The sequence below is a fragment of the Xenopus laevis genome, chromosome 2S (genome assembly GCF_017654675.1).
Source record: "Xenopus laevis strain J_2021 chromosome 2S, Xenopus_laevis_v10.1, whole genome shotgun sequence".
Taxonomy (NCBI): Eukaryota; Metazoa; Chordata; class Amphibia; order Anura; family Pipidae; genus Xenopus; species Xenopus laevis.
This window is the reverse complement of record NC_054374.1, coordinates 141,648,761-141,676,319: the sequence shown is the minus strand read 5'-3', so window position 1 is coordinate 141,676,319 and position 27,559 is coordinate 141,648,761. Positions and strand designations below refer to the sequence as shown.

Below are 27,559 nucleotides of genomic sequence, written 5' to 3'. Positions count from 1 at the left end.
TGGACATCGGGTCCCCGATTCTGGTGCATAAACAAGATTTTGAGATGATGCAAGACTTGTATTAATAACAGTGTCCACAAAATGGCTCCTGCCTGCTTGCTATAATTATGAATTCCCAGACTGAAGGAAACAAGATTTAAATAATTTATATAGTGTAATTAAAGTTCATTTTGCTTGACTAATATGATAAAATAGGATTTGGAATAATTTTTTTTGGGTGACGGGTCCCCTTTAAATTCGAATTGAATTCAATGCGATTTTTTTTTTATATATATATATATATATATATATATATATATATATATATATATATATATATATATATATATATATATATATATATATATATATTTTCGATTGGTTGAATTTCGAATCTATGGGAGTTTAGGTTCGTTTTTAAAAACTCACATGAATTTGAAATTCGACATTTGATAAATGTGCCTCTAGGTCACTAACATGCAGAAAGCACATGCAAAAAAAAATTGCCCAAAGTGTGTGGATTTTTCCCCAAACAGAGTAAGGCATTGCAGAAATCATGTGCCATATGAGAAATGCAGCCAAGTAGCAAGTCATTTTGTGAACTAATGGACTTATTTGCCAACCTTTCTATGTACTGGGGAGAGGCCAGTGCTGGGCATGAAACTTCCAATACAATATCAATGCCGTTCTATTGCAATAAATAATAGAATAAACAACCAGGGTAATAAAGAAACAAATAAAAGAAACAACCAGGGTAAGTAAAAAACTATTTTTCTTTTTTTATTAACATTTATGTGCAAAGCAAAAGTTGACTGATTTAAAAAAAAAAAAAAATACAATAAATATAAATTCTCTTAAATGTTAGTTCCAAACATAATCTGTAGACTGGTGCATTGCTTTTAAAATAAGGGATTGGTTACTCTTCCAATGAAGAGTATGGACCCTGCAAACAAAAACAGAAACATACAGTTATTAGGATCCTTTGGTACAAATATCTGACACTTTAATTTTTGATGACACTTTAAATGGAACATCATTTACAGATCTTTTCAAAAAAATGCTCAGTTGCACATCCCCGCCACTTATGCATTTTTATTAATTTGGTTTGTCTCCGATATTATGTAGCCCTGGCCTGGTGTATCTGCTGACTACACCACTTAATATAAAACCAAAAAATGATTATACATGTATGGGACCGATTATCCCGAATTCTCGGAACCTGGGGTTTTCTGGATAACTAATTATTTCTGTAATTTGGATCTTCATGCCTTAAGTCTACTAGAAAATCATGTAAACATTAAATAAACCCAATAGGCTGGTTTTGCCTCCAATAAGGATTAATTATATCTTAGATTGGATCAAGTACAAAGTAATGTTTTATTGTTAGAGAAAAAGAGAATTTATTTTTCAAAATTTGGATAAAATTGAAACAGCCTTTCCATAATTTGACGCATTCTGGATAACTGGTTTCCAGATCCCATACCTGTATTATTGATGATGTACCCTGTGCATAGTGTTAAAGGGGTAGTTCGCCTTTAAATTAATTTTTCGTATGATGTAAACATTGATCTTCTGAAACAGTTTGCAATTGGTTTTTAATTTTTTATTCTTTTTAGTTTTTAAGCTATTCATCTCTTTGTTCAGCACCTCCTCAGTTTGGCATTTCAGTAGCTATCTGGTTGCTATGGTCTTATTTACCATAGCAACCAGGCCATGGTTCGAATACGTGCATGAAATATGAAACGGAGAGGACATATGAAACGGAGAGGACATGAATAGAAAGATAAATATTAAAAATGAACAGCAATAAAACTAACTTTGCAGAGCAATAGTTTTTTGGCTGCGGACCCCGCAGCCAAAAAACTAGTTTTTGAATTAATCAACTTCCTTTTTTGCCTCTTTCCAACTTTCAAATGAGGGTCACTGACCCAGTGACCCTCATTTGAAAGTTGGAAAGAGGCAAAAAAGGAAGTTGATTAATTCAAAAACTATAAGAAATAGATAGTGAAGACCAATTGCAAGGTTGCTAGGAGCAGGGCATTCTATAGCATAGTAGAAGTTATTTGAAAGGTGAACCAACCCTTTAACTATAATGTCCCAGAGGCAGCCTGTTCCCTAGCGATCTCCCCCACACCAGGAATATATTGCATACTTGGTGTCCCCATAGGATGTTCCTTTATTTCATTTACATTTGTAACAGATATTTTCAAGTATATTGGCACCTGGAGACTTTACCCTGATTTGTGCAAGTGCCTTTTAACTTTAATTAGTTAAAAGTTGTAGTTAGAAACCAGTTAGTATTTTAGTATAGAAGATTTATTTACCCTTAAAAGGTTTTCAATCAATCAATACACATAGATAAAACCTGGCCAGCCGGGACCTAAAATTCAGTCAATAAAAATTCATAAAATGGTAAAAATTAGGGATGCACCGAATCCACTATTTGGGATTCGGCCGAATCCTTGGTGAGCAGGAAAGGAAAAAGTGGAAAAAATTATTTTGTGAAGAAAAGTCATGAGTTCCCTACCCGCCCCTAATTTACATATGCAAATTAGGATTTGGTTCGGCCAGGCACAAGGATTCGGCCGAATCCGAATGCTGCCCGAATCCCAAACCAATCCTGGATTCGGAGCATCCCTAGAAAAAATTGATTTACAATTCACCATATTAAACTAAGTACCCTTGTGAATCTTCCTTTGGGACAATTTACTGCTAGGTCGTACCCCCAATCTCCAAATAGACACGAAAGGCCCCCATACACATGGCAGCAGAAATTTAAAGGGCACTTTGTTCGGTGTTACCATACCTGAACTTGCTTGTCGTAAGAAAAAGAAAAACGGTCTGTTGGCTTTAAACACAGGCATACGGGATCTTTTGAGCAATACCATAGCTTTAAAAAAAAAAAAAAGGAGTAAAGTCAAAATGCATTGTAATATACTGTATGTGCTAGTTGGGAAATAATTAGGGATGGCGAATTTTTTCGCCTTGTTTCGCGGCGAAAATGACGCCCAAAGACTTGTATGGGTTTGTGCGTCAAAAAAAAAATTAAAATTTAATATAAACATACTGAAATAAGACACTTTCTAAATACAATCAATGAACAATTCTGTACGGTTTCTGAAATCTTAACTATTCCTCTCTTAGCATCTGTTTCTTTTCATTTCATTTCTTTTCATTGTCTTCATGCAGGAGTTGGTTGACATTAACAGTTAGATCCAATGTATCTTATAGGGGGGCTCCTTATGTATTACTTAAGTAATACTTAAATATTCTTTCAGCATCTCTATAGCAGTTATTGGCCTTCAAAATGTCACAGGAGCTCACCATCTTGGTTCTGTTAAGTGTCTGTGACGCGCACATGCTCAGTGGGCTCTGAGCAGCTTTTGAGATGCTAAGCTTAGGGGTCGTCGAGCATAAAATGAGTTTTACCTGTCAGAAGCTGAGGCTACAGAGCTGTTTATTTAGTTTTGATGGTTTTAGAACGGCCATGTAGTGAGAGTCTTAATTAATTCCTGATCAGCTTTGTATTGTGAAGACGCACAGAGCTAATAGTAGCAGCTACAAAATAAACAATAGTGATAAATGGCTTTGCTAAGACACTAAGGGCTATTCCACACGGGGAGATAGCCTTGCGTTTGCGGTCGCGGCGACAAAGCGCCGCGCCAGTCGCCGCGACCGGCGCAGGCGACAGTTTTGTATGGGCGCCTATGTAAAAACGCCTGTGCTAACCACACGAGGCGATGCGCTTTTCAACAGTCGCCTGAAAATGCCTCGCCAGGCTTTTTCAGGCGACTGTTGAAAAGCGCATCGCCTCGTGTGGTTAGCACAGGCGTTTTTACATAGGCGCCCATACAAAACTGTCGCCTGCGCCGGTCGCGGCGCTTTGTCGCCGCGACCGCAAACGCAGGGCTATCTCCCCGTGTGGACTAGCCCTAAATGTGTTTTAGCAGTGGAAATTCTCAGTATTGTCTATGGCAGTGTATTTTTTTGGCATTTTGTAGCACCAACAAATAGCTGCTACTAGTAGTTCTGTATGTCTTCATCCTTAGTTGGGACACAAAAAGTTTCTTTAATACAATACAATTACCAGAATAGTAATTAATGTGTTGAGTAATTGGGACTGGAAAGAAAAACCTGTTAATAAAGTTTAATTTGTAACAGGGGAATATCAGCCCTGGTACAGGGGAATGAATATCCGTATTCCTTTGTAGGTTTCAGACTTGTTTTTGTTTAATGGTAGTGGTGCTGGATAACGTTGGTATACTTGCCCTTGTAGTTGCCCCCTATAATAATGGGTTGCCTAGGGTGCCTGGCCAGCTTGGCCCAGGTCTGCCTGGAAGCACCCAAGTAGTGAGGCTGCCTCCCATACAATTCATTTTAATCAAGTAGAAGTAATTCTAATTTTAAAAGTTCTCCCTTTTCACTATAATAATAAAAATAATAAAACAGTAGCTTGTATTTGAAGCTAGCTAAACTGCAGGAATCCCTATTGGTGGCAAAACAATCCTGCTGAGTTTGTTTAATTTTTACATTATTTTTAGAGATCCAAATTATGGGAAGACCCAGATCCCTAGCATTCTGGATAATAGATCCCATACCTGTGCAAGACTGAACCTGAGTTGTGGTCTAAAGACACACATGCTGATTCCACTACGTAAGCTGAATGAAGAGTGGCATTCAAACTACAGTATTATGGAGAGAACTGAATCACTGAAATCGCTGCCTAAACATATTTGCTTTGGTAACCTTACCTGTGACTCCCGATGCTCTTGTACCACTCTCTGCCACTTCAATCTCTGCTTTATGAATGGCTTGGGAAATGTATAGGCCGCTTTGTTCTAGGAGGCACATAATCCTGTTACTAGCACAGCTGGATAGAAATGTGTAGCATTGCAGTTGTAGCTGAAGTTAACACACTTTGTTCCAGCATTTATTTATTGTAATGTATTGGTTACCTGATATTCCTTTAAAATTTGCTTTCCATGGGTCAAACAGATCTGCTGCCCCCAGGGCTGGTAAAACATTCCGTAAATCACTGTGGCTTTGTACTTTAAACCTGCGAGGAAGGAAACATACACAGTGCTTTTTGCTTAAATAATTCTTTATAGTTGTCTATTCTCAGCTTGGACTGGGGAGAGCTGTTTATTTACACTGTGCGTCCAACAAGCTGTTCCATGATTGGATCAGAATAACAAATACATAAGCTAGCAGAGCTGGCTAAAATGCAGTTTTTAAATATGTTCTTTATTTCACTCAGGGAAAGGGATCAGTGATCAAGAGAACCCCTAGGTGTTAGTCTAGCCCCTTTGGAAGTTTGTCAGGCCTCTCTGCCATAGAAAGGAGTATTTGGGAGGGGTAGTAGCTTTCCTACACAACTGATTGTATATGTGAGGGGCAGGACGAGGCTGTGCCTAGGGCAAAACTGGGTATAAATCTGGTACAGACTATTGGGTTTTGTCAATGTAGTCAGGCCCAGATTTGTGGCGAGGCCACATAGGCCGCGCCTAGGGCAGCACATTTTTGGGGGCGGCATGCCGCCCAGCCTGTGCTCCCCAGTGGTCCGGCGCTCGCATGCTGGCGCTTTTGCACCAGAGTGTGGTAGGGCGGGCACTAGGAGCGCACGGCCTAGGGGCGCCGCCCAGCGAATACGGCGCTGAATGTAGTACAGGGTTTCTGGTGAGCACATTTACGGGTGCGATCCTGGACCATTTGCTGCATGTTGCTGCTGCCCCTACTCAACCCCCCACATTTTTTGGTGCTGGAGGGGGTCCAGGGAATCCAAGGTGCTAAAGAACCCAATTGTGCTCTCTGTGCTAGAAAAACTCAATTTCTGGTTTGAAAACCTGAAATTCAGCTCTTAAAGTTACCAGGAGTGGTAACCAGTGGGGCGCTGCTGCCTGAGAAGTTCCTCAACTCACCTCATTGGCACAAGGCAAGCACATACTCTATGTAGTTGGATATGATCAGCATGTAAAAGTGATAACCGACCTTCCGTGTGGGTATAGCCTCCAGTAAAACACACAATGCAGAGAGTTGCAGTTGATGAATGTTCTCTTTATTGTCATAACTTTCAGCATAAATGCAGCTCATTCACAGGGCTCAGTCTCCCAGCCTTTTGCAGAACATTGCCTGTAACAGCACACAGCCAGGGGGGGACTCGCGCTCGCAGGCTCCTCTCTTTAGTCCTGGATGACTCAATCCAGATAAACCTTTCCTCTTAAACTTTGGCTGGCGGGATTCCTGCTGGGAACATTATGCCCACTCGCTCCTAGCTGGTGTCATAGCTGCCCATGCTATTTATCTTGCTCTATTATACCACTAGACCTCACACTATGTAGGCTCAGTACCTCCTCCCTTTTATATCTTACTATTCTATACCCACTAGTGACTTTCCCTCACCACCGTTATCCTATAGCTATACCGTAGTGAGCAACCTGAATATTTGTATTAACCATTACTTAAACATTTTATATTAAAGGAACAGTTCAGTGTAAAAATAAAAACGGCTGTGCAAAATAAGAAGTGTTTCGACTATAGTTAGTTAGCCAGAAATGTAATGTATAAAGGCTGGAGTGACTGGATGTCTAACAGAATAGCCAGAACACTACTTCCTGCTTTTCAGTGCTCTAACTCTGAGTTAGTCAGTGACTTAAAGTGGGCCACATGGGACATAACTGTTCAGTGAGTTTGCAAATGATCCTCAGCATTCAGCTCAGATATGACCTATGTGGCCCCTCCTCAAGTCACTGATTGGTTACTGCCTAGTAACCAATCAGTGGAAGCCAAGAAAAGCAGTGTTCTGGCTATTCTGTAGACATCCAGTCACTCCAGCCTTTATACATTACATTTTTGGCTAACTAACTATATTAGAAAAAAGTTTTTATTTGCACAGCCTATCTATTTACCCAGTTTTTATTTTTATACTAAAAAAAATTCCTTTAAACCATTAACACTTTACCCTATTACATCTCACCCTCCTGAAAACCAGACACATCCTCATGTCTGCCAATTCAACTATTACTCTACATCTTCACAAGCAGCTGCCCAGGCTGTTCTTGGGGTAATCCGGCAAAATAGAAATATTACAAGCAAAAAAAAAAAAAAATGGCTTCCTTCTCGGAACTCCTTCTTTGGGAACTTAATAAAATGATTGGAAAATAGCATTAGGGGTAGAAGTGGCTGTTAATGCTACAAAATAGTCACTGTGATCTAGTGCCAGAGACCTGCAGACATGGACACACTGGGGCATCCCGATCAAACACTGCACTCTATTCACTTGTATGGCATTGTAGGGATGTGGTTAACAAGTGGTGTATGTGAGAGTTTACCCTTTTATAAACACACGCCTAAAAATGAATACGGCTATGGGACCTGTTATTCAGAATGCTCAGAACCTGGGGTTTCCAGATAAGGGGTCTTAATGTAATTTGAATCTCCTTACCCAAAGTCTGCTCAAAACAAAAACATTGAACATTAATTAAACCCAATAGGATTGATTTGTTTTAATTAAGGATCAATATCTTGGTTAGGATCATACCACTGTATTATTATTATTATTATTATTATTATTATTATTATTATTATTACAGAGAAAAAGGAAATCATTTTTAAAAAATGTCAATAGTTTGATTAAAATTGAGTCTATTGGAGATTGTGTTCCCATAACATGAAGCTTTCTGGACAACAGATCCAATACCTGTTTATGTATATAATAAAAATATACAATAGAGAATGTAAGTGGATGAAATGCCCCAGTGTCCCTTGTTAATGCAGTACATGTATAATGTTGTTGATCACACATCTCTAACGCACTAAAGTACAGGTATGGGATCTGTTATCCGGAAAGTTCTGAATTATGGAAAGGCTGTCTCCATAGACTTTAATGTATCCAAATAATATAATTTTTAGAAATGATTTCCTTTCACTGTAATAATAAAACAGTATCTGGTATTTGATCCAAACTAAGATATAATTAATCCTTATTGGAAGCAAAACCAGCCTATTGGGTTTATTTAGGGGCAGGCTTATTAAGGGTCGAATTGAAAATTTGAATTAGAAATTGTAATTTGCGAGTTTTTTCTATGGTCAAAACTGTCACATTTGACTAGTGAGTTATTCAAATTCGATTCGAGTTTTTTTTAAAAAAAAAATCGAATTCGGTTTTCGATATTTAGCCGACTCTGTCTCCTTAAGAACGTGAATTAGACTATTCGCCACCTCAAACCTGCCAAATTACTGTTTAAGTCAATGGGAGAGGTCCAGAGATCAATTTGAAGTTGTTTGCAGCTTACCTGACATTCAAGGGATTTTTTTTTTGAGAAAAAAAACATGAATCTATTTCTTTAAATTTCGAGTTTTTGGGTCTATTCTATTCATCCCACTTTTAAAAATGTGTTTTTATTACCGTAATAAAATTTGGTCAAATTTCGAGTTTATGGGCGTTTTAAAAAAACATGAATTATACAACTTTTCATAAATATGCCTCTTAATGTTTTAATGATTTTCTAGTAGACTTAAGGTAGGAAGATCTAAATTACAGAAAGATCCATTATCTGGAAAACTCCAGGTCTCAAGCATTCTGGATAACAGGTCCCATACCCCTACTATTGTTTTCAAGCACAGCCACATATGGATTAAAATTGAGCTCTACAATAAGAGGTTACAGTACTCAGCACATTTTCCTAGTGCTTCCATTTACCTGTCCTCCTCCTGTTACCAGTCTCAGGTATGAGATGCAGAGTGAGATTGTGCTTAAAGGAACAGTAACACCAAAAAATTAAGTGTTTTAAAGTAATAAAAATATAATGCAATGTTGCCCTGCACTGGTAAAACTGGTGTGTTTGCTTTAAAAACACTACTATTATTTATATAAATAAGCTGCTTTGTAGCAATGGGGGCAGCCATTCAAAGGAGAAAAGGTTACACAGTAGATAAACTCTGTAGAACATAATGGTGTTGTCTGTTATCCACTATTTAATCTGCACCTTATAGATTTTTTTCAATTTCTGCCATTGCTACATAGCTGCTTGTTTATATGAACTATAGTAGTGTTTCTGAAGCAAACACATCAGTTTTACCAGTGCAGGGCAACAATACATGGTATTTTGCTTTAAAGGAGAAGGAAAGGTTAAAACTATGTAAGCCTTATCAGAAAGGTCCATCTAAATATACCAGTAAACCCCCAAAGTAATGCGGCTCTGAGTCAAAAGAATAGAACACTGCATTTCTTTCCTTCTATTGTGTACACATGGGCTTCTGTATCAGACTTCCTGCCTTCAGCTTAAACCTCATTGCCCTGGGCTCTTAAGAGCATGCTCAGTTTGCTCCTCCCCCCCCCTCCCTTCTCTACTGTAATCTGAGCCCAGAGCAGGGAGAGACTCAGGCAGGAAGTGATGTCACACCATGTTAATACTGCAGCTCTTATCCTAAACAAACTGTTTCTAGAGCTTTTTACTCAGGTATGGTAAAACATTCTACAGAATAAATATAGCATTCTCTTGCACTATTGCAGCTAATCTATTGGCAATAAAATGCCTCTGTAGCTTTTCTTCTCCTTTAAAACACTTTCATTTGTTAATGTTACTGTTCCTTTAAATTTACCATGATCTGCAGTGACCAAACAAAATTTTGAACCTCTATACACATCAGCTCTGTGATTACTAATAAAAATGCAAATGACTACATTGGCCAGTTGTCTTACCTAGGCAGAAAAATGTCCATTTTTATTCTCTTCATGCTGCCGGCCCATAGTGCAATGCTTTTAGCGGTCAGGTTGGCCTCAATGCAGGACAATGGTGTGTTCCTATCAGAGGGCCGTACCACAAACATGCTGACTGTATCGCCGATGTACGGCAGCTCCACCACCGTAAACCCTTTCAGAGAGGGAGTTTCAAACTGACCTGGCAAATGAATGAGTAAAAATAACAATAATAATGGATTTTATCAACTGTCCATAAGTGGTACGGCTATATATTGGGTTTCGCTATCAATCAGTCGTTTGTGCAGTTTTATTGCATGGGGGAAAATGTTGAATCATTTTAACTGTATTGTTTTAACACATATCCCTTTTTCAGAAACAAGTACTCTTCAATAACAGGCCCAGCAGAGACTGCTGAAAGTCCCAGGATTTACTGAACAATTGTTTCAGCCCATTTTATTTGTATTTTAAAGTACAAGAAAATGGTGTATTAAAGGGGATGTAAACCGAGCCATAACGCCACCCCACAGAGCCCCCGTAGTTTTCTGTAGAACTTCCCGAAAAATGTAATTATAAATGCAAGTCCTACTGATCAAAAACATAATTATAAATGTAAAAAACGGACAAATAATTATGTTGAATCCCAGCACCGTGTCAGGCACCTTACATATATATAGAGAATTTTGTTGTTTTTGTCTTCATTATATGACACTGAAATCCAATATGAGAATAAAAGACAGACTGGTTTAATGCTATATAGGAAACTGGGCTTAAAGAGACACTGACATCAGAAATTAAACAATTTTTTACATCTATCATAATATTGGCTTCGAATAGAGTTGCCACTCGGCCAGTATTTTACCGGCCTAGCCGGTAAAACACCTGCCGGGGCCGGTATTACAAATTTACCGGCAATGCAATTGCCAGTAATTTGTAATACTCTTTAAAAAAAAAAAAACCCCCCGGCCTGCCCCCAATTCGAAAAGAACTTACCTTTTTTCCAGCGCTGTGCGATGTTGCTCCGCCCCTTTTGTGGCACGCTGTGTAGCTCCGCCCCTTTTAGCATCACGGACCACCCCTTTTTGGTGCCCGCCCCCCACTGGCAAGTAAAATTTTTTAATAAAGGTGGCAACCCTAGCTTCGAAAGCAACTTATAACTTTGCTATAAAGTATTTGTACAATGCTTTTACGTTACCTGTCTGATGCCCCGTGTTCCTGTATGAGGGGGCAGCCATATTTGAGCAGCAGGAGTCTGTTAGCATTAGAATCTTAAAAGGAACAGTAACGTCAAAAAATAAGTGTTTTAAAGCAATGAAGATATAATGCAATGTTGCCCTGCACTGGTAAAACTGCTGTGTTTGCTTCAGAAACACTTCTATAGTTCATATAAACAAGCTGCTGTGTACCAATGGGGGCAGCCATTCAAAGGAGAAAAGGCTCAGGTTACACAACAGATAGCAAATAAGCTCTGTCTGTCGAATGGTGTTATCAGTTATCCATTAGTTAACCTGTGCCATATAGCCGTTTTTCAATTTCCGCCATTGCTCCACAGCAGCTTGTTTATATGAACTATAGTAGTGTTTCTGAAGCAAACACATCAGATTTACCAGTGCAGGGCAACACTACATGATATTTTCATTACTTTAAAACACTTACATTTTTTGGTGTTACTGTTCCTTTAAAGAGATACTGACTCCAGAAATTAAACCTTATATTTACATCTATCATAACATTGTCTTTGCATGCTATCTATAATTTTGCCATAAAGTATTTACAGATGCTTTTACATAACCCATCTGATCCCCCATGTTCCTCTCTAAAGGCAGCTGCCATAATTGAACAGCAGAAGTCTGTTAGCATTAGGGATGCACCGAATCCAGGATTCGGTTCGGGAATCGGCCTTTTTCAGATGGATTCAGATTTGACCGGTCTGGCCGAACCAAATCCTAACTTGCATACGCAAATTAGGGGTGGCGAGGGAAATTGCGTGACTTTTTGTCACAAAACAAGGAAGTAAAAAATGTTTCCCCTTCCCACCCCTAATTTGCATATGCAAATTAGGATTTGGTTCGGTATTCGGCCGAATCCTTCGTGAAGGATTCGGGGGTTCAGCCGAATCCAAAATAGTGCATCCCTATTAGAAACTCTAACTGACATGTTGAGAAGGGACAGTCCGGTTGGCAAAACAGTCAGGTTTAGGAGCTTCAAGTAACACTCACAAAAGCAGGGCTATGAGTAAAACTTATCAATATGACCTATAGGTAACTTTTAATGTACATTAATATTTTGAATGATATTTTTTTTAGTGTCAGTATCACTTTAAGAAGGGACAGTCAGGTTGGCAAAACTGTCAGGTTTAGGAACTTTAACAATTGCTTACAAAAACAAACCTCTCAGCAACAAACAATCAACATGACCTATAGGTAGCTTTTAATATACTTCATATTTTAAAAAGTAGTTTTTAATGTCATTATCGCTTTAACGCTTCCAACTCCAGTTGCAGGAACATAGAACATGGAGCCAGATTGATACAGGTCAGCTGGGATTCTCATTGGATCTTTTTTTTTTTTTTTTTTTTTTTTTTGCATTATAAAGCAGCCGCTGGCTAAGATTTGGGGGGAAGTTTAATGTGCAATATTGCTTTAAGGATACAACCCTTAACCTCATTATATGTTACATTGTTGTGGAATTTGCAAGTCTAGCAATAATTGAGTAAAGTTTGGTTGCACAGTGCAGCAGGTTTTACATCCCCTTTAAATCACTCTTCCCACCCCCTGTATGAATTTTGTGGTCACAACCTCATTGCATCCCCTGCCTAATGGTTTAAACGTTAGTGAGCACAACTTTCCCTTTTATTTTGCTCACCATAATTGACATCTGCGGTTTGGTGCATCATTGGAACTTTGATAGTGGATCCATCGGGGCTGATAAAGGGCAGGGTCTGAGTGTCTGTGAAAGAGAACTTTGTTTTCCAAATGCTTTTGAAGGACATGGTGCTCACTAGTGCAATCTGTGTGAACATTGGGCCAAGCTCATTACAGGGCACCACCATCTGTATCCCACCTGAGGTTCAAACACAGAAAATATCATTCATATATGTGTGATCAAGGCAACCAACATCATCACGTACTGTATGTCTGCACTGTCATCTGTAAAGGACACAAAAACTGTATCTCCCACTATCACAACTGGGCAGCAAACTGGAAAATGAGGTTCAATGTTGATAAATGCAGGTTATGCACTTTGGCAAAAATAATATAAATGCAAGTTATACACTAAATGGCTGTGTGTTGGGAGTTTCCTTAAAGGGATCCTGTCGTCGGAAAACATGTTTTTTTTTCCAAACACATCAGTTAACAGTGCTACTCCAGCAGAATTCTGCACTGAAATCCATTTCTCAAAAGAGCAAACAGATTTTTTTATAATCAATTTTGAAATCTGACATGGGGCTAGACATTTTGTCAATATCCCAGCTGCCCCTGGTCACGTGACTTGTGCCTGCACTTTAGGAGAGAAATGCTTTCTGGCAGGCTGCTGTTTTTCCTTCTCAATGTAACTGAATGTGTCTCAGTGGGACATAGGTTTTTACTATTGTGTTGTACTTAGATCTACCAGGCAGTTGTTATCTTGTGTTAGGGAGCTGCTATCTGGTTACCTTCCCATTGTTCTTTTGTTTGGCTGCTGGGGGGAAAGGGAGGGGGTGATATCACTCCAACTTGCAGTTCAGCAGTAAAGAGTGATCAGAGCACAAGTCACATGACTTGGGCAGCTGGGAAATTGATATGTCTAGCCCCTGTCAGATTTCAAAATTGAATATAAAAAAAATCTGTTTGCTTTTTTGAGAAATGGATTTCAGTGCAAAATTCTGCTGGAGCAGCACTATTAACTGATTCATTTTGAAAAAAATGTTTTTCCCATGACAGTATCCCTTTAACTGAGAAGGAGCTTAGGGTTTTTGTAGATGACAAGTTTAAAGGTCCCTGGTGAGGCCTCATCTGAAGTATGCAGTGCAGTTTTGGACTCCATCCCTTAAAGGGGTTGTTCACCATCCAGTTCAGTTGGTTTCAGACTGATCATCAGAAATAGACTTTTCCCAATTACTTTCTATTTTCTATGTGTGACTGTTTTTCTAAAACTGAAGTGTAAAGTGTAATTTTTTTTTCTTCTAAAGCAGCTCTGGGGGGGGTCGCCGACCCTGTAAACTGTTCTAAATTGATTTGTTTAGTTGATACATCCGTTATCTTGGTCGCTGCTGAGCAGAATCCCTGAGTTTCATTACAGGCAGCTGTTAGAATTGATACAATAGTTGCTGATATTCCACAGATACTGCTGAGAAATGTATTAACTAAATGTAGCAAATTGTAACAGTTTAGTCAGACATTGTCAGACTCAAACATCACAGATAAGGAAATTAAACTTTAAAATTAGATTTAGGAAAAAACGGTCGGAAAACAACTGAACTGAAAACAGTGTTTGGAAGGTGAACCAACCCTTTAAGAGGGATATAAATGAGCTGGAGAGACAAATAGCAGGGGACCTTTTTACCCATAAAGAGGATCACCGTACCAGAGGCCTCCCCTTCAGACTAGAAGAAAAGAACTTTCATTTGAAGCAACGTAGGGGGTTCTTCACAGTCAGGACAGTGAGGTTGTGGAATGCACTGCCGGGTGATGTTGTGATGCTGATTCAGTTAATGACTATAAGAATGGCTTGGATGATTTTTTGGACAGACATAATATCAAAGGTTATTGTGATACTAAACTCTATAGTTAGTATAGATATGGGTATATAGAATTTATGTGAAAGTAGGAAGGGGTCAGTGTGTTTGGATGCTGGGTTTGATTTGGAGGGCTTGAACTTGATGGACTTTTTTTTTTTATACCCAATTTAACTATGTAACTATAATTTCTTCTATTCTTGTAAGGTTTCTATAATCCATAGGTCCGTGTTGTTCTGTTCATTCTAAGACATACTAATTGGCCAAATCCCTTGGTATCCTGCTATCCATACCTCTTCTCTGCATGCGTATGAGAGTGTATTTCAGTTGAAATATTATATACAGGCGTGGGATCTGTTATCTGGAAACCCGTTATCCAGAAATTACAGAAAGGCTGACTCTCATAGACTCCATTATAATCAAATAATCCAAATCCTCAAAAATTATTGACTTTTTCTCTGTAATAATAAAACAGTAGCTTGTACTTGATCCCAACTAATATATCATTAAGATATGATTAATCTGTACTGGAAGCAAAACCAGCCTATTGGGTTTATTTAATGTTTACATGATTTTCTAGTAGACTTATGGTATGAAGATCTAAATTATCCAGAAAGCTCCGAATTACGGAATAGGCGTCTCGCATAGACTCCATTTTATCCAAATAATCCAGATTTTTGAAAATGATTTCCTTTTTTCTCTGTAATAATAAAACAGTAGCTTGTACTTGATCGAAACTAAGATATAATTAATCCTTATTGGAAGCAAAACCAGCCTATTAAAGTTATTTAATTTTTACAGGATTTTCTAGTAGATTTACCCCTATATGTATTAAAAGGCAATACATACATCCAGGAGCAGTAACACATATCAATCAATAAGATGCTTGCTTTTGAACAGGTGACCAGTAAATGCTTCCTTTTGATTGGTTGCTATGGGTTACCACTCCTGGGCAAACTTAGGGCCTTTTATTACATACCCCCCTTAAAGTATAAAGATCCAAATTATGGAAAGATCCAAATTATGGAAAGCCCCAGGCCCAAGCATTCTGGATAACAGGTCCCATACCGATATACACACACACATCTAGCAATGCAGTAGCAAGTAATGTGTTTCATGTGAATATAATATGGGCACGGGGGCCTGTGACTACTCACCACCTGTGTTACTTCTCACCCACTGGTTTATCTGTGTCGTAGTCCTGCCGGGCTCACTAAAGTTGGCCAGCTGAAGGCTGCTGTTTGCCCATAAAGCTGCATATTCAATAAAACGAGGGGAAAAGCTTGTCCCTGTTTGTACAAATAAAGCACAAGCCAAACGGATGACTGTTCCTTGGCTGGAGTTGGCCAGACCTGAGAATATGGTTTCCATGAAGTCTTGCACAGCGTCATCTGGAATGAGAAAGAAAGTCTGTTTAGTCTGAACTTCTTAAACGAGTCATTTTATGATTTTATGAAATTGTCTATTTGTATCTCTATAAGTTTTAGACTGTTGAATTCAAATTCTGGAATCTGTCTATGTATCTATCCAAGCATAGTGGTTCCCATGAACATACCTGTTCTTCAATTAATCTCTGTATATTTGGCACTTTATAAAGCAAAGATATACCGTATATGTTTTAGATCAGCAGCAGTAAGCCAGAAGCTGTTACATCTGCTATATACAGTATACACTACTTAGCAAACTGATTCACGTTACCTACTGAATTCAGCAGGCTCTGGTTTTTATCCCCATTGCTAATATAGAGCTCCCTGCTATACCTGCTACCCCACAGTCCCTTCCCAGAGGCTATTATCCCACTGTTACTATAGGCACAGTCTCTCCCTACTATACCTGCTATCCCACAATCACACTCCCTTCCCAGAGACTATTATCCAACTGTTACTATAGGCACCATCTCTCCCTACTATACCTGCTATCCCACAGTCACACTCCCTTTCCAGAGACTATTATCCCATGGCTACTATAGGCACAGTCTCTCCCTACTATACTGCTATCCCACAGTCACACTCCCTTCCCAGAGACTATTATGCCACTGTTACTATAGGCACCATCTCTCCCTACTATACCTGCTATCCCACAGTCACACTCCCTTCCCAGAGACTATTATCCCACTGCTACTATAGTCACCATCTCTCCCTACTATACCTGCTATCCCACAGTCACACTCCCTTCCCAGAGACTATTATCCCACTGTTACTATAGGCACCATCTCTCCCTACTATACCTGCTATCCCACAGTCACACTCCCTTCCCAGAGACTATTATCCACTGTTACTATAGACACCATCTCTCCCTACTATACCTGCTATCCCACAATCACACTCCCTTCCCAGAGACTATTATCCAACTGTTACTATAGGCACCATCTCTCCCTACTATACCTGCTATCCCACAGTCACACTCCCTTTCCAGAGACTATTATCCCACGGCTACTATAGGCACAGTCTCTCCCTACTATACCTGCTATCCCACAGTCACACTCCCTTCCCAGAGACTATTATCCCACTGTTACTATAGGCACCATCTCTCCCTACTATACCTGCTATCCCGCAGTCACACTCCCTTCCCAGAGACTATTATCCCACTGTTACTATAGGCACCATCTCTCCCTACTATACCTGCTATCCCACAGTCACACTCCCTTCCCAGAGACTATTATCCCACTGTTACTATAGACACCATCTCTCCCTACTATACCTGCTATCCCACAGTCACACTCCCTTCCCAGAGACTATTATCCCACTGTTACTATAGGCACCATCTCTCCCTACTATACCTGCTATCCCACAGTCACACTTCATTCCCAGAGACTATTATCCCACTGTTACTAAAGGCACCATCTCTCCCTACTATACCTGCTATCCCACAGTCACACTTCATTCTCAGAGGTCACTGCCTTAAACACTTTAAAAGTACAGTATCTAATGCCTTACTGAATGTTTCCATTTTTATTAGCACAGATGCTGTATAATGTATAATTCATTTCCAGGAAATACATATCTGCATGGACCTCTCTAAAAACAGCAGTCAAGGTAGCTAACTTATTTTGATTAATTAATAACTAACCCAAGGCTCCTCATCTCACAGCTCTCTGGACAGCTATTGTTATACTATTTGGCAAAACAAAAAAGCTAAAATGTAGCAGATTATTTAATATTTCTTTTTAACTGTTCCCTAATGCTACAAATAAACCATTCATAGAACTTTTTCCCCCTTTAAACATTACCGTGGACATTGTATCCCAGAATGCTTTCCATTTGTGCAAAGGTATTTCCTTGGGCTCCAAACTGCAGTAACCCCAGAGAGCTGGCGACACTGCTCGGCGACACCACCAGGTTTGTTCTGTTCTCCATAGTCACTAAGGTCTGGTACAGCCGCACTGCAAAATCCATGTTCAGTTCTCTTAGTTTGTCATGGGAAATACTTGATGCCACACTGGAGCAGTAACAGCACAACAGAGAAGCCATGAAACAAGCCCGGCACATGGAAGACATGTTGTATAGACCTGTAATAGAATGATAAAATGATTATATGGGCTATACAGGTATGGGACCTGTTATCCAGAATGCTTGGGACCTGGGGCTTTATGGATAACGGATCTTTCCATAATTTGGATCTTCATACTTTAAAGCAGTGTTCTGGTTGCATAAAATCCAGGTGTAATGCCAAAAAGAGCCTCAATGTAGGTTGACAATCCACATAGGGGCTGCAAAATGGCCAATCAACAGCACTTATTTGGCACCCCAATAACATTTTTAATGTTAATGTTGCTCCCCAACTCCTTTTACTTCTGAATGTTGTTCACGGGTTGAAAAGGTTGGGGATCCCTGCTTTAAAGGGATACTGTCATGGGAAAAAAAAATTTTTTCAAAATGAATCAGTTAATAGTGCTACTCCAGCAGAATTCTGCACTGAAATCCATTTCTCAAGAGAGCAAACAGATTTTTTTTATATTGAATTTTGAAATCTGACATGGGGCTAGACATTTTGTCAATTTCCCAGCTGCCCCTGGTCATGTGACTTGTGCCTGCACTTTAGGAGAGAAATGCTTTCTGGCAGGCTGCTGTTTTTCCTTCTCAATGTAACTGAATGTGTCTCAGTGAGACATGGGTTTTTACTATTGAGTGCTGTTCTTAGATCTACCAGGCAGCTGTTATCTTGTGTTAGGGTATTTTATTTAAAATATTCATAATACAATAAACATGAATCAGAAATTTTCAAACAAAGGTACAAAAAGAATACGTTTCAATCAATTACATGATTAATCAAAACAAAATATAAAGACAGTAATTTATAGATTTTCCCACATTTTCTTTTGAGCATCTGAAAATTCTGATTCTTTAGTTTTTATGAAAACAATGTCTCTGCAAATTGCTTCTGTAACTGTTTTCACTGATACTTGTATCTGCCCAATAGTCAGTCTGCATCTCATTTGCCACAAATGATAACGCAGTACTGCAATAATAATGTACAAAGTGGCTTTATTTCTCCTTCCAACTCTCTGTTTCTTTACTATTCCATAAGACAATTCTGAGTAGTCTAGATTTTTTACTAGATTCAGTTTTAGATGCTTTGCAACATTTTCCCTTAGAGAACAAGAGACTGGACAATCTACTAAAAAATGTTGTTGGGTTTCTTCTACTTTGCACCCCCAAGGACATTCTCTGTCTGTAACATTAAGGTGTTTCATGTTTCCTCTTACAAACATCTTGCCTTGTAGGGAAAGCCATGATGTGTCCCAAAACTTTTTTGGCATTCTTCTATCTATCAGATACTTTATACTTTCCTCTAACATTTCCTTGGGACAATCTCTGATGCTGATTTCAGAGGAAAAGTAAAGGTCTATTGTTTTCCAATATAGAGATTTCCTATCTAAGGATCTTAAATCTTCTGAACAAATATCCCATTTTTTTAAGATTTTTACTGACTGCCGCAGATAGGTGGGAACAAGGCCTCCTCTTATCCTTACCTCTTTCACTCTACCGCCGAGTAGCCAATCTCTAATAAAAGGCAATGCCCAGTCTCTTACACTGACTTCCCACAAAGACTCTTTCCCCTGCACCACCCCTCCAAAGTTAAACTTCAGAAAAATGGTGCAGAAGAAACCCACTGGACAAGGCATGTCCAACCCTCCCCTTTTCTTCCGCAGGAAGGTGATCCCCCTTTTTACTGGGTTGAGCCTATTCCCCCAAAGCATTTGGAAGAACAGGCTCTGGATCCGGGCATAGAGAGATTCTGGCAATAAAAAGACATACGAAATGAAAAGAAAAAGCGGAATCAGAAAAGTCTTAATAATGTCAACTCTTTCCCTATAGGTCAGCTTCCATGCTTTCCATCGCTGAACTTTTGCCTGACCAGCATTCAGTTTATCTTCCCAATTTACCTTCGCCAGGTCTCCCTTCCCGAATTTCACCCCTAGGATCTTAACTACTTCTGGGGCCACTGGGAATTTCTTGAGTTTAAACCAAGGTTCCCCTTCTAAAGTCCAAAAAGCTTCCGACTTTTCTTGGTTAATCTGAGACCCTGATGCCTCAGAGTAGCTTCTGATACACTCCAAAGCCTTGTCCTCCTCCTCAGGCTTTGATATTACTAGAGTGACATCATCCGCGTAGGCAAGGGACTTAAAGGATTGACCCAGCGGAAATGGAACTCCCTCAAGCCCGCAATTCTGCAGTCTCCCCAGAAAAGGATCCAAAGAGAAAACATACAGGAGCGGACTCAAGGGACATCCCTGTCTCACACCAGCTCTCACCAAAAAGTTCTCACCTTTCCAACCATTAATCAGCGGGAAGCTCTTTGCCCCTTTATACAAAGTCCTAATCCATTCTACAAATTCTTCCGGAATGCCATATCTAAGCAAAACAGCCCATAGGTACTTGTGGTTAACCTTATCAAAGGCTTTTGCTTGGTCTAAAGATAGAAAGTATTTACCCCATTGCCTACCTTTACATCTCTCCAGTGCTTCCCTTAGTGACAAAACAGCTCCAAAGATATTTCGCCCTTCTACTGAAGAGAATTGAGATGCAGAGAGAAGAAAACCTGCCACCGCACCCAACCTCTGTGTAAGAATCCTTGCCAGAATCTTTCTATCACAATTGAGAAGGGCAATTGGCCTCCAATTCTCAATGCGCCTCGAATCCTTCCCCTTCGATATCAGAACTAAAGAGGAGTGCTGCATAGATGGTGAGAGATGTTTTTCTTTTAGGCAGGCATTAAAGACTTGGGCTAACACTGGAACCAGATCTTCTTTAAAGGTGACATAGAATTCTGCTGTTAACCCATCTGGTCCAGGAGCTTTCTTTTTCTGTTGTTTGTCAATTGCCTGCCTTACTTCCTCCTCTGTTATCTCTGATATCAACAGGGAAATGTCCAAATTTGCAGTGTCTGATACTGGGGTTGCTTTTAGAAAAACTTGGATCTTCTCCTTATCCAAAGCTGTTTCTTTGAAAAGGTCAGCATAGTAAGTCTCTACAACCCCCAGGATTCCCTCCCTAGATACTTCTAAATTACCCTGGGAGTCATAAAGGCTCTCAACCTGCTTTCTCTTTACAGTCTCCTTACAATTCTGACAAGGGTCCGGGGAAACCGAGGTTCCGTAGTCCCTCTCCAGAACCAGGGACTTAAGCCGGTTGTACTGATGCTGTCTCAACAAATACTTCAGCCGGTTTACTTTTTCCCCTTCCTCCCCTGCCGAAACACAGATCTCAAGTTTCCTTCTTAAAGACCAACTCTCTTTTTCTTTAGCCCTCCCTTTCTTAAAAGAGGTAGAAGCGAAAAAGGTCCGGAAAGAATCCTTAGCCAAATCCCACCATTCCGCAACAGAATCGAAAAATTCAATTTTTGAAACCTGCAACTTAAAAAATTTCTTAAAGGCAATTTTGACCTCCTCCTCCTCTAGTAATTCTTTGCCTAATCTCCAAAGGCCTTTACCTACTCCCATACCTCCTGTTCCACCATAATGAAAGGCTAATCCCAGATGGTCTGAAAATTCCATTATAATTTCTCTAAACTTGGAGAAGATTTCTCCATTTTTTATGAAGATGAAGTCTATCCTGCTACTCCTTGTGCCGCATCTATATGTATGACAGCTGTTTCTACCATCATAAGTTGCTAAATCTATTAGTCCAGCATCTTTAATCAAATTTTTGAAAAATAAACTTTCGTATTTATTTATTTTGCCTGTCCTATCCTTTTCATCCAATACTTGGTTAAAATCTCCTGAGAAAATTACTGGAATTGATGTGAAGAGAAAAGGTTTGATATCAGTCAACAAAGACCTTCTTTCTGAAATTGTATGAGCTCCGTAAATATTAATGAGCCTCATTAGTTTCTCTTCTATCATAATGTCCAACATTAAACATCTTCCTAGTGAAATATCTACCACTTTCTTGACAATCACCTTCTTATTTCCTTTAAACAAAATACCAACTCCTTCTGCAGGTTTGGTTGCTAATGACCAGAAAGATAAACCCTCTCTCCATTCCCTTTTTGCCTCCTTAACTTCCCCCAAAGATGAGAGTCTTGTCTCTTGGAGAAATATAATGTCAGCTTCTGTTTGTTTTAAAAAATCATAAGCCAAAAATCTGGTCTTGCTGGTTTTTATACTACATACATTAATGGTCAAAAAATCAACTGACAGATTCATTTTTTTTGTTTTTTTTCCTTGAGGCCTCACTCTCATCCCCTGTCCTTTTAACTTGTATCCTAGGGTGTAGATTTACCTCCATTTCCTCCTCTTCTAAAGACTCCCACTCTAGGTCTAGGGACACATCATCAGGCTCGTTTTTACTTTTTTTTCGACTGGTGTCTTGAACCTGGTTTTTTCTTTTTTCTCTTTCCTCCTCCTCCCCCTCTATTCGTTCCAACTCTTCTGATTCCTCAACTACTTCCCCCCATGATTTTTTTCCCAAGACCTCATATCTATTTTGGCTTACCACAGTCATTTCACCAGTCACATTTTTCTTTTCTGTCTTCCTTTTCCTAGTTCTCTTTCCCACAGATTTCCATTCATCTACTTCTCCCTCTTTAACAAGGGGTATCTTTTCTTTTGTCCTAATGCTATTATCTACCTCATTTTTTCCTTGCGTTTGTATTTCAGGAAGATTAGTCACATTGGTCACATCAGTCACCTTGGTCACATCAGTCATATTCTCTCTCAATTGCTCTTCTATATTAGGGCAAGCTTTCTTAATATTTCTCCAAGCTTCTGGACAATTTTTAAAGGCATGGCCTATTTTCAAACACAGGTTGCATTTAATATCTTTTTCACACTCTTTACTGGTATGACCAATCTCTCCGCAGAAGGCACATTTCTTAATGCTACAATTCCCTGCGAGATGATTTCTTGCCCCACATTTAAAACAAAGTTTGGCCTGTCCCACATAAAAGCAAACACCCCTATCTCTACCAATGAAAAAGGACGTGGGTAAATGTTTTTGTGAATAGCCTTCTGTATTTAATTTGACTTGAACTTTATAGCCCCCTATCCAAAAGCCTTCTTCATCAAAGATTTTTACAAGTGGTGACATCACTGTACACTGTCTTTTAAGCCATACCAAAATATCCTCAGGATGTACAGTTTCATTTTTCATTATGACTGTAATATTTTTAAGTTCAGGTTTAGAAATGGGTATGACTTTAAAATCCTTCCATTCTTTAGCATGTTTTGTCAGGTTGTAACGTCTCCAAAATTCTTCTAATCCTTGTGCCAATTTAAAGCTCAAGTCAAATTCAATATCAGTAAAACTGAGCATAGCATAGATATCATCTACTACGAATCCCAAAACTTGTTTGACCAAAATCTTTGCTACAAATCTCCTACCTGGAAAGTTTTCCCTTTCACCTACCCATTTTATCTTTACAGCATTCTGTCTTTTGCCATATTCATCCTCCTCCTGCCCCTCCCCCTGTGAATTCTCAAACAGTTTCTTTTTCCCCCACACACTGCCTCCTTCTTTATTGTTTGCACCTGGTTCTAGGTAATTTTCTATTGCTCCAGAAAGGGAAGTGCCCTCTACTGGCTGTTCAGAATTTAAAGACTCATCTGTCTGATTAAAAGGAGTATTTAACCCTTTCGCTTCTGGTGTGGAGTTACTACCAATTTTTTTAACAGAGGGGATGTTAACACTTTCTTGCACTGATACAACCTCAGGTACATCACAAGAAACATTTTCATTTAGTAATTGTGAGATTTTAAGCAGCCTTTCCGTTTCTGCAATCCCTCCCCCACTTTTCATTTCCTCAAATCTTTTTTTATTATAATACAACTCTTTCCACGGTTCAATCACATTCAAAATTGATTTAATTTGTAAGTCCACCGATTCAAAGTCTTTGTTTAAATAAGCCAGTTGTCTAATGGCCTCAGTCCTTTGATCTCCCTTTAACAGCCTTAAGTCTCTGATCAGCACATCTATGCCTTTGGTTAAAACAGACTGTTTGGTCTCCAGGCATTTTAACTCATTAAGTGCTCCGATGATTTTATCATATTCAATTACCAAGCCAACATTCTTTTCAGTGTCTTTTCCTAATGCTGGCTCAGACAAATTCGTTTTTTTTTCCTTTAAATGAATATTTTTCCCCAAACTGACATCTCCCTTTTCCAAAACTGACACAGTCTCTGTGCCTCCTTCCCCCACAGTCACAAATGCAGCCACTTCAGTATCAGGCAAGTTAACACTCACCAAGAGCGATCTATCAGTCCCTGCAGCCAGGTTTCCATTCTGTGCAGCATTTGCTTCCAGGACCTGCTCGGCAACTTCCTGAGCAATCGTTCCTGCTGCTTCCTCCATTGCCTCTGCTGAACTCAACTCTTGCGGTAGCTCTCCTCCTCTCACTGCCGGGATCTCACTCTGCACCAGATCGGAAGGCCCTGCAGTCACGCCGCAGCTCCCTGCACTCGCTCCTGCACTTCCTCCCGGACCCGGATGTCTTCCATTGCTCTCCTCGGCTTCTTCCATCGAAGAGGAGTCATATTCAGGTAGTTGCCGCCTAGTTGGTTTGTTCTTTTTCGTACTTCGTGTACGTTCAGCAGGTACTGGGGACTTTTCCTCCATTGCTCTGCGGTTGCTTCCAAGGCGGGTTCGTCCACCCGCAGGGGTTGCATCTCCCTTCTTTTTTAACCCCATTTAGGCAGGGGTGAGGAGGGGGGGAACCCCCAAAAATAACAAAAATGGAGAAATTAATTATACTGGGGGGTATAAAGGAGGGGGTCACAGAGGGATAGGGACCGGGACTAACTCCCCCAGGACCCGCAAGGGCCTGGGAGAACACACAGTCCTGCAGCACACTTAAAACACGTCCTCACGGTATGAGGGTATATCTTGTGTTAGGGAGCTGCTATCTGGTTACCTTCCCATTGTTCTTTTGTTTGGCTGCTGGGGGGGGCAAGGGAGGGGGGTGATATCACTCTAACTTGCAGTACAGCAGTAAAGAGTGATTGAAGTATATCAGAGCACAAGTCACATGACTTGGGGCAGCTGGGAAATTGACATGTCTAGAATCATGTCAGATTTCAAAATTGAATATAAAAAAAATCTGTTTGCTCTTTTGAGAAATGGATTTCAGTGCAGAATTCTGCTGGAGCAGCACTAACTGATTCATTTTGGTAAAAAAAATTTCCCCCATGATAGTATCCCTTTAAGTCTACTATAAAATCATGTAAACATTACATAAACCCAATAGGCTGGTTTTGCTTCCAATAAGGATTAATTATATCTTAGTTGGGATCAAGTACAAGGTACTGTTTTATTATTACAGTGAAAAGGGAAATCATTTTTAAAAATTTGGATTATTTGATTGTAATGGAGTCTATGGGAGATGTTCATTCCGTAATTCATAACTTTCTGGATAATGGGTTTCCGGATAACTGATCTCATACCGGTGTGTGTGTGTATATATGTATATATATATATATATATATATATATATATATATATATATATATATATATATATATATATATATATATATATATATATATATATATATATATATATATATATATATAGTACTTGGGTAGGGACCCGCACTCCAATGTTTCGTGAAAAAAAGGTTTTTATTTCAACTTGTGCTTTCAACGTTTCGGCCCATGTCTGGGCCTTTATCAAGGATCCTTGATAAAGGCCCAGACATGGGCCGAAATGTTGGATGCAGAAGTTGAAATAAAAACCTTTTTTTCACGAAACATTGGAGTGCGGGTCCCTACCCAATTACTATATGCCAAAGCCTTGACCCAGCACCCACAGTAATTCCAAGACTGGATCAGAGTGCGAGCGTTTGTTTGTGTATATATATATATATATATATATATATATATATATATATATATACACATATATATATATATATATTTATTATACTGCACTGTAGTCCTGGGATAGATTACAGAACAATATAGCAACAACTGAAGGTAAACTCTATGTTATATACAGGCAACACAGGGGTCGCTAAACAACTTAAGTCATACTTTATTGGTTAGGTTCCTCCTTGTGGCCAATATTTAAGCCAGGCACCCCTTTATCTCAGAACGGGATTTCAGATACAGGAAACAACTAATATTCATTCTACTGTGGTTCCATGAATAGAAACAACATTCATAAATGAAATTCACCTTGAACCTAAATCTAATTGGCCTTTAGTTAGGGCTTCCATTTGTACTATATATTAGAATTAAACCAATTTTTTTTTAAAAAAAAACTTTTTCTACTTAAAATCAGAGATGCACCGAATCCAGGATTCGGCTCGGGATTCGGCCAGGATTCAGCCTTTTCCAGCTGGATTTGGCCAAATCCTTGTGCCTGGCCGAACCCTAATTTGCATATGCAAGTTATGGATGGGAAGAAAAATGACATAACTTTTTGTCACAAAACAAAGAAGTGAAAAATGTTTTTCCCACTTTTTACCTTCCTATCACTAATATGCAAATTAGAATTCAAATTTGGTTCGGTATTCGGCCGAATCTTTCATGAAGGATTCGGGGATTCGGCTGAATCCCAAATAGTGGATTCAGTGCATCCCTACTTAAAATCTGACCTTAATTAGCTTTTTGGCTATCTAGGAGGTACCCTGCTTTACTCTTCCCAACTGAATAATCATTCGGCTAATAATAATAATTTGAAGCACAAGGATAAGGTTCTTTCTGTAATCTAGCTAAAATATTCTAAAATATATCAAATACACTAGAATTATTTTTCCATAAACATCCTAAATGAATTAACATTAGCTTTAAGAATATGGCATTGCTGGAATTCTGGGCATCATGGATAACAGGTTTCTATATCAAAGATTCCATAGTTGTACTAAAAAAATAGTTTGTTAATTCTAGGAGGGAAAAAACTGAAATTTGTAAAAACAAAAAGGAATATTCCTATGGAAAGAAACATAATGCTGAACTCAGATGACCTATTGAGCTGCAAATGTCGGTGCTGTCAGTGATCATGCACCAGGGAATGTCTCAATTCTGTCATCATATTTGCACTTTATCATTTTGTTCAGGTTTTACCATCTTTTCTTCCAAGTCAGAAAGGCCATTGTTTCTGTTGTGACTATTCAAGGCTCCTCTGATGCATTTATTTAGCAGTCGGAGTAAAGACAGTCAGATGAAGGTCTACTCACAGTTTGTGTTGAGGTCGTTCTTGTGTTCTCTATCACTCACGTTGATGTGTAGTTGCACAAAGCTTAGTCATGAGACTGCATCGCAAAGGGATAGTCGGTGACTGCAGTCTCTGCTGGAGATGTCTGTACCACTCAAATTCCTGTGAGCTGGTGCCTCTATATAGAGCCAGGCAGAGAGGCAGGTTACTTACCAGCAAATCCACTGCTAGGAACAAAAAAAAAAAAGGTACCCCGGGAGATGCAGTCAGCAGCTTTTATTCATGCTCCGCCCAAGTCATTCCATTGATTGTGGGAGCTGATTGTGCCATGAATAGATTCCTGCATTAATTATTTGGCCTTCTATAAATAGAAGAGCTTTATAAAATGGCATTGTGTGTATTCAACAATAATGTTGATTTTTAGCTGCATTAACGTACACCTTCCGGTAATTAAAAGAAAACAAGTGAAATTCTGGGCCAAGCTGCCAACTGCCATTACTCACCTGTCAACAGTGTGGCAATAGGGGGAGTCATTTCCTATCTTGTAACATTACAATTGCAAATATTAGGGGG

General features: G+C 39.2%; 1 protein-coding gene across 1 annotated transcript; it reads right to left on the bottom strand.

The window, feature by feature from the left end:
• Nucleotides 1-794: 794 nt before the first annotated feature.
• On the bottom strand, nt 795-27,259 carry serpine3.S (serpin peptidase inhibitor, clade E (nexin, plasminogen activator inhibitor type 1), member 3 S homeolog). The gene is made up of 9 exons (XM_041584483.1): nt 27,009-27,259; nt 17,623-17,901; nt 15,551-15,784; nt 12,542-12,739; nt 9,680-9,878; nt 4,935-5,035; nt 4,731-4,817; nt 2,786-2,869; nt 795-922 (listed from the first exon to the last, which is right to left on the bottom strand). The coding sequence occupies exons 2-9, from the start codon at nt 17,888-17,890 to the stop codon at nt 879-881; spliced, it is 1,215 nt and encodes a 404-aa protein (XP_041440417.1). The 5' UTR covers nt 17,891-17,901; nt 27,009-27,259; the 3' UTR covers nt 795-878.
• Nucleotides 27,260-27,559: the final 300 nt, after the last annotated feature.